We start from the raw sequence: 7832 nt of genomic DNA on the forward strand, positions 1-7832 counted from the left end.
GATCTGGTGATGGAAGGGAACCACAGCCCCTCACACCTCTCCTACTGACCAGCGGGACAAACCCCTGAGGGCAGCTCAGTGCCAGGCTCCCAAGGACCTCAGGGCAAGGAAAGCTCCAGCCAGCTCCAGGAGGCAGGGAATATGAGCAAGGATGCTGTGCCATCTCCAGCGTAGAGCCTGCAGAGCTGACCTGCCCCACCGTCACTCTCTGCAGGCCTGCAGTAACTCCATCGGTGCCACTCTCACTCAGCAGCAAAGTCGCTTAGACCTAGCCAAGGCAGCAGCCTGGGAGGTCAGCAAGAGTGGAGGCGATGAAATATTGATGGAGAAAGGCCCCGTCCTGCCAGGCCATTGGCAGCGATTGGTTTCCTGTGCCTCCACCCTGGCCGGGGACCGTCCCCAGCAGCCGAGGGCTTCGCGAAACAGGAGCTGGCAGCACCGCAAAGCCTGACCAGGGATGCCCTTTCCACTCCATCGACCCCAGTTCTCCAACCAACAGGCCAACACGCCTCTTTCAGATGGTAAATGAGAAATTATCCAGTCCAAAAAGTACTACAGCAATCATCTCTCCCCTCAGCTACCCTCTAAACCTATTAAACAAGTCTCCTGAAGCACAGACTGTGAGCCCGCAGGATGCCAGATTAACGTGTTTTATAGGATTTACACCGGCAATGCATGTAGTTTGCTGTCTGCAGCATGCTTATCCCATTTACCAGGTGTTTAGATAAACACAAACTCTGTTTTCTTTAGAGCAAGGAACCTCTGTCAAGATTTCCAATAGCTTTTTTTAAAATGTACATTTTTTCCTATACTCTCCAATGGCTGCTATAGATATTTGGCTGGCAGAAGTAAGCAATTTAAAACGCCAGTGGTAATAACAAACTTGAAAAAAATTGATGGTTTCAAATTTAAACATTCAGCTCTGCCTTCTCAAAGCTCCTGAACGAGAATGTGCGACGCTGGAGGCTACTTAATGGACGTTTTCTTGGCAATTTTATTAAATTCACACAAGCACTCTCCTAACAAGCCTAAGAATTACTGCAGGGTTTGTAGAGTTTATTATTATTTCACAGGTTAGTATGATGTTGATTTAAAATGGAATGTAATTGAGCTAAAATTTTGTTTTCCATCATAGCCTTGGTGCAGAAGCGAGGACAAACAAAATCTAAGTCTCCCGAGTGAGGAAAGCCTATGAATGAGAAAGCATCCAGATACCCAGATACACCTGAAAATCCAGTTCATCTGTTCACTGTGTTCCTACATTCCTCCTCTTCCTTTCTGTTCCTCTCCCTACAAGTCTTGACACCTCATTTGGAGCCGAGACAAGGTTTTCTATCAGGTGTGGCCTTCAGCTCTCTAACCCGAGGTACTGGTAGACATTTCCTCTCCGACGGCCTCTCTGTGTTGCTCTTTCCAGTACTAATGTGAGAAAATAATGATGACCCATAAGACTACATCATTAGACATCATCTGGCTAACCACCTTCCCCCACGCAGGAGAAAGGTTGGATTTTGGTGTTTTGGTAAGAAATCTGCCATGGGTATGGAAACATTGCCCTGTCTGGAGTGGCTCCCTCTCCAAAGCAACGATGAACGCACGCAGCCCCAGGTCTCGTGGCATTTTTCCCCACTCCGAAGCAGATTTTTTTTGTCTGCCCAAGAGAACATCAGTTAGCGCCATGCCCTAGCCTCTCCTCTCTCTCTTTCCTTCTCCTTAGACCTTACCTAGCTGTCCTAAGTCAAAGTTGCGTGAGATAGGCAAGGGTTGCATTTGATGTTACCACCTTCGCGGCACTAGAAGTTACTTTTCCGTAAGCATCGGCCCTGGATGCAGCGCCATTTCAAGCACTCACTCACAAAGCCATGGAAGAACGTTGCCACCGTCATCAGCAGTGGAAAATCCTCTCCCCTTGCACCCTTCCCCATCAGCCTGCCCCAGCCACCCCACGGGGCTGACATCGAGCTACTCAACCCTCAGCCTACACCAAGGTGGACAGACATCAGCCAAGACCGACAACTCGTTTTGTATCTGTCACTTGGCAGCCATCGGATGGAAAGGATAAGCTGCTCTGTGCAATTACGTGCCTTGCAGTGAGCGATCCCCGAACACAAAGAGCCCAGCCATGCCCTGCCGGCACGCCTCGAGGGGACGATTTCAAGCCATGGATTCATACAGGGAGGATGAAAGAAGGAAAAACAGAGTTTTTACAGTGTTCTCACTCCACTGGGAGAAGTGAGAAGTTAAAAGTGGACACAAGAAGGGGAGCGAATCAACCTTAGAAAAAAAAAAAAAAAGGCAGAAGGAAAAGGGTCAAAGCAGAAGGAGATTGCGAAGGGATTCCTGGGGCTGCCGTAGCTTTGCTGGTTAGGGCTGCACTGGAAATTGCATCATTAATAAAACAGCTGGAAAACTGTTCCAGTTCTTGGATCTACATTTGGAAAGGCACCCTTGGCACAAACCAAGATGTATAAATTATAAATCTAAATCTATAAACATGCAAGTAATCTATGATATAAATCTATATCTTCTATCCAAACACCTCACTCCATCCCTTGGGGGTGAAGTGGTGTAAATCAGATTTGGCTATGTAAGAGAGGGTTCAAGAGGAGCCAGAAGCAGAAGAGCTGGATTTCAAATGATCTTTCTGACCCTGTTGAAGAAGGAAAGGGGAAGATAGGGGTCAAAATTAGTTCTCAGCAAAAGACAGAGCAGATCAAAGAGCTTCATCTGACCTGAAATGAATGGCACCACTTTCTTCAGGGGCTTTTAAAATACAGCAAAAAGCAATGCACTGAGTCGCTACTGGCAAAGCCAGAAAGGAGGCAGGGATGCCACGGCCCCTCGGAGCCCCCGCTCCTGTCACAGGGATGCTTACCCACACCCAAGGCTGACCCTTATTTTAGGCACCGAGCGGGAGATGAGCTCTTCCAATGGACTTTCCCTGGTGTAAGCCAGACGGGGCACTTTTGTCTGCAGCTGCTGTGGCTGACCAGGTCTTGCACTCACCGGAGTGCATTATCCTGCTGTTGACGCAGGTTTTTGGTAGCGACACAAAGGCAGGAAGAGATGAGCAAGGACAACCGGCAAGTCAGCACGGAAGTACTCCCAGACAGAGCAATGCCCGTCCAGACACTTCCCATGCCCCGGGAGCCACCCACCACAGCTCTGTGCTGCGAGTGGGCTCATTCGCACTCAGCAAGCACCACCTGACATCGGCTTACCCCCCCCCCCCCCCCCACTGTATTCTCCTTTTCATAGGCCTTGGGACATTTGCAGCTTTGCTCTGGGCTGGAAATGCCACTGTCACCACACGTGGATTTGAGCAGCACCGTGACAGTTTCGGCTTCCTTTTAGTAAAGGGGTTTTATCCTCATGGGCGCAGAGAGAAGCTCAGAGCCTCTGGAGGGCATCTTCAAGCAGCCCAGAGGGCAGGTACAGACCGTAGCATCACCACAGTCTCGCGTCACAAGCTGTGGATAAATGCTAGCTGTCTACAGCAACCCGCACACGCTGCCAGCCCTGAGCGTGTGGCTCTTGCAGACGGAGCAGTCGTGTGCGGTCCAGAGCCACAGAGCAAACACCCCGAGCCAAAAATCCGCAGGTGAGCCCAGGACGGGTACAGACCGCCTGCTCAACCCCGACTCCGCGTGCTGGTTTGGCTGATGCTGCAAGAATCGACCATTCAACGCGAACCGATGTTTTCCAGATTCCCAGAGTGACGCATCACCTCCGCTTGATCCGCTGCCACCACCGATCAGCACTGGTTGCTCCCTAGTTCCACTTGCTGCCTATTTTGTGAAATGCTTAGGACTTGCGTATCTTCTTCATTAGTTTGTTACCAGGGTTTGGTTAATCTGAAATTTTAGCTACTTGTTACACTTGGAAATGTACGATTTTGAGTTGGACTAGTAAATGTTATTCAATCCTTTCCCTAAAAGGACACAAGGAAAAGGAAAAATGCTGAAAACAGCCCTAAGTTAAAATTCATCCTCCAAGTGCCAGTAGCCAGGTTGACGGCAGAAGACATCTAACCCCCTGGTTGTATTTTGTCCTTCCTCAGCCCTGTTTTGCCCCATAACACCACGGTTTATCTTCCCTGGTGGAAAGGGCATCGGCAGCTTCACGCTGACCCACCGGCCACCCTCACGGTCTGGAGGAGTCAGAACAAGCACATCGGGGGTAGTCGAGACAAAAGAAAGCCAGAACAGAGCACGAGGAAAAGGTGACTAAGGTACCATTAGTGTCAGAGCCACCCCACCTAATCCATAGCCAAACCCAGGCTGAACCCTCCTTCCCCAGCCCCCGGCGAACTCCCACGGAGCACACCAGCTCAGAAGGACATGTGTGCTAAATATAAAACCTTACAGGTCTCTTACTTCATCACCACCCACCGAGGAGCCACGCTGCTGTGCGGCGGGGACTCGCTGCTTCCCCGGCACGTCCACGTAACACAAGAACGTGAAGGAGTTTGTTGGAAAACACGCTCTCATTTCTGAGGGTTCAGTGGGATCCTTGTTGCTTTCCCACTCAGGGGTGAAAATTAACCTAAACGCGTCTTCCCACATTTAAATTCTGTGTATGAAGAGCGGGGGGGTCTCATTTGAACAGCCACCGCTTCAGCTGACGTTGCTACTGTCACTGGAGGAAAGGGAGGGAAGCAAGTTCTAAAGGATGAGCAAAAAAATCCCCAAACCCTCAAACCTTATGTTTCCAGCATCCATTTCTACTTTCAGCAGGTGAGAAAGAGCTCCCAGGGCCATTGTGAAAGGGAAAAAGGATCTGGAGCTGCACACCCGGTTCTATTGTATTTCCCACCCGTTGAGCCATTCTGAAAGTTCACGGCTCATTTTCTGAGCTCAAACCTCAAAGTGGGAAAAAAATATTCTATTTAAAGATGGTAGAGTTGAACAAATAAGATACCGTTTTGGTAGAAAACCAGTCCTAACTCAAGAACCTCTTGTATAAACTTAACGTTGCTTCAAAAGTGCATTTATGCTCTGAAGTCCAGATTATTGTAAAATTTTCATAATTTCAGGGCAGGTAAAAAAAAAAGCAACGAAAAAACCCCAAAGAAGTGAAGTGAAAAGACAGAAGGGTACTAGTTGCCTTTGTCCTTTCAGTTTGCCCGCAAAGCAGCATTTCCCACAGCCCTCAGCTGCCCACCCACCGGCCCAGTTCACCCAGCGGTGGGTGAATCCCACCCAGCCAGCGCCCTGCTCTGCGAGCTGCGCTCGGCAGCTCGGCGTACACCGTCATACTGCTTCGTTCAGGGAACCCACACGCTCATCAGCCCAGGGTGCTGTAATGAGTTTCGGACTCGCCAGCCCACGCCGATGCCCACCAGGGACGTGGCAGAAGATTGAGCAAGTTATTTAGAAAATGCAAGGGCTCGCCTGGAAGAGCGACTCCTGCCTAACTCCGAGGAGGATGGAGTGAGTTATCCTTTACTACAGATAATGCCTCAGTTAACTTATTTTTGAGTTCACTATGTTTTTTTAAAGCTAGGAGATAGCAAAGCTGAGGATCTATGTGTTTAATTACCAGATGCTGCAGAAAGACTCTGTAATTACACTGTTTGCACTCCGGTTGATTCCACGATATTCTCCCAATTCATTTCAGAGCAAATAGCCTCGTTTAGCTCCCTAATCAGGAAGTCTATAAATACCCCAGCCAACGTGCTCAGCACACCCCCGCCTGCTCCCCCAACCCGGGTCCCAGGCACCCAGGACCACCCCACGCAGACCCCCACCGCTGCTGCCCTGCTGGGACTGGGCTCCAGGACGCGGGGGCACCCCTATGCCCGGCCACCCTGGGGCGACCCATGGTGCGAGACCGGAGGGTTTGCAGGACCTGGAGTCCCGCACCTCTGTCTGCTCAAGCTAATACCGGGATTAAAGACCTAGAGCGCATCCTCTTCCCAGCTGGTCCCGGGAATGCAGGACCTGGGGTGCACCCCCAACGCCCAGCAAGCCCAGGGGTGCAGGATCCAGGCTGCACCCCCGCGCCCTGCCGGCCTGGGAGATGCGGGACCAAGGTGCGCCTTGTTCCCAACCGTCCCAGGGTGCGCAGGGCAAAGGGATGTGGGACCCGGGCTGCAACCTCACGCTCAGCCAGCCCAGGGGAGCAGGAGGAGCTGGAAAAGGGGGTGCGGGACCTGGAAAAGGGGGGTGCGGGAGCTGGGCTTCACCCCAGCACCCAGCCAGCCCAGGAGATGCAGGACATGGGCTGCACCCGATCCCCAGTCGGGCTGGGGAGTGCAGGACCCGAGGTATGACCCCGATGCCAAGCCGGTCGCGGGGTGCAGGGTCCGGGAAGGGGGTGCAGGAGCCGGGAAAGGGGACAGGGGATCTGGGGTGCAGCCTCTTGCCCGGCCGGTCCGGGAGATGCAGAACCCGGGGGATAACGGGGATCCCGAGCTGGCCGGATGGGTGCAGGACGGGGACAAAGGGGTGCAGGACCGCGACTGCACCCCCGCGCCCACCCGGCCGGGGATCGCGGGACCCGGCGTCCCCCCCGTCCCCAGCCGCTCCCGGCGGGGTGACCCCGGGCCGGGGGCGGGAGGGATGCAGGGAGAGATGGAGGAGCTGGGGGGCGGCGGGGGGACCCCGGACTCACGTCGAGGATGACGGCGGTGCCCTTCCTCTGCGCGGCGGGCCCCGGGGGGAGCGGCTGGCCCTTGTCGCCCATCCTGCCGCCGGCCCAGCGCAGCAGCCCGTCCAGCGCCGGCGGCCCCTTGCGCAGCAGCCTCTGCACGCCGGCCCGGCAGTACCGCGCCGCCTGCTCGCACATCGCTCAGCCCGGCCTCATGCCAGGGACACCCCCCTCCTCCTCCTCCTCCTCCTCCTCCTCCTCCTTCTCCCCCTCCCCTCCTCCTCCCACCGCCACACGGCGGGCAGCGGGCAGGGACGGGACACGGGGGGCTCCTGCCCTACAAGTAAGGGGGTGGGTGGGGATTCTGGGGGAGGCAAAACATCCTTTTAGGCATTTTTCTACCTAAAAAACAGCATTCCCGTGGCGTGTCCTCTCCCCTCTGCAGCCTCCGTACCACCCCCCCCCCCCCCCCCCTAGATTTTAGAGGCTCTTTGGAAGGGCAGCAGAGAGCGAATTTCTTGCTAGGAAACCAAACCTGCCCCCGGCCCCCTACCCCTACTCCAAAAAGCCCCCACGTGATGAAGAGCCAGCAATTCCGGCTCATAATGGCCTCAAGTTGTGCCAGGGGAGGTTCAGACTGGATATAAGGAAAAATTTCTTTCCTGAAAGAGTGGTCAGGTGTTGGCCCAGGCTGCCCAGGGCAGTGGGGGAGTCCCCATCCCTGGAGGGGTTCAGAAAACGTCTGGATGTGGCACTTGGGGACATGGTTTAGCAGGCGTGGTGGGGTTGGGGTGACAGTTGGACCTGATGATCTTAGGGGTCTTTTCCAACCTTAATGATTCTATGATTGCACGGCTACAGAGCTAATCACAGCACTCAGCTGGACAAATAATTCTAATCCCGTAATTCTGCATGACAAGGATGTTCCTTTGTGATGCTCCTGTGCTCACCTACACAGGTCAAGATCTAGACTTGCAGTAGGGACAACAACTCTTCTGGCCAAAATGACACGAAATCATTTCATCTCCCCCTCCACACTTGAGGAGATGCTCCCAGTCTGAGTTCAGACCCAGAAAGGCACTGAAGGCAGCGAGCTCCATCCAGAGCCTCTCAGGGGGTCCCCCAGGGCACTGGAGCAGCCACAGATCCCAAACGGCCTTTCCCCCCTGCCCGCCCACGGCAGCCAGACCCTCTCACAGGCAGCTCAAGGGGGCTTCTTGCCCCACAGGGGCCACAACCCC

At 53.8% G+C, this 7832-nt stretch overlaps 1 protein-coding gene across 3 annotated transcripts in view; it reads right to left on the bottom strand.

The window, feature by feature from the left end:
* The window catches only part of NECAB2 (N-terminal EF-hand calcium binding protein 2), a 92766-nt gene extending 85971 nt beyond the window's left edge, over positions 1-6795 (bottom strand). For 2 of the 3 annotated variants that reach the window (XM_075433719.1, XM_075433718.1), the window contains exon 1: positions 6616-6795. In XM_075433719.1, the coding sequence (XP_075289834.1) occupies positions 6616-6789 (174 nt within the window). In that variant the 5' untranslated portion in view covers positions 6790-6795. The remainder of the gene's footprint in view (positions 1-6615) is intronic. The other variant, XM_075433720.1, reaches the window with a different exon arrangement.
* Positions 6796-7832: the final 1037 nt, after the last annotated feature.

The sequence above is a fragment of the Opisthocomus hoazin genome, chromosome 12, assembly GCF_030867145.1.
Source record: "Opisthocomus hoazin isolate bOpiHoa1 chromosome 12, bOpiHoa1.hap1, whole genome shotgun sequence".
Classification (NCBI taxonomy): Eukaryota; Metazoa; Chordata; class Aves; order Opisthocomiformes; family Opisthocomidae; genus Opisthocomus; species Opisthocomus hoazin.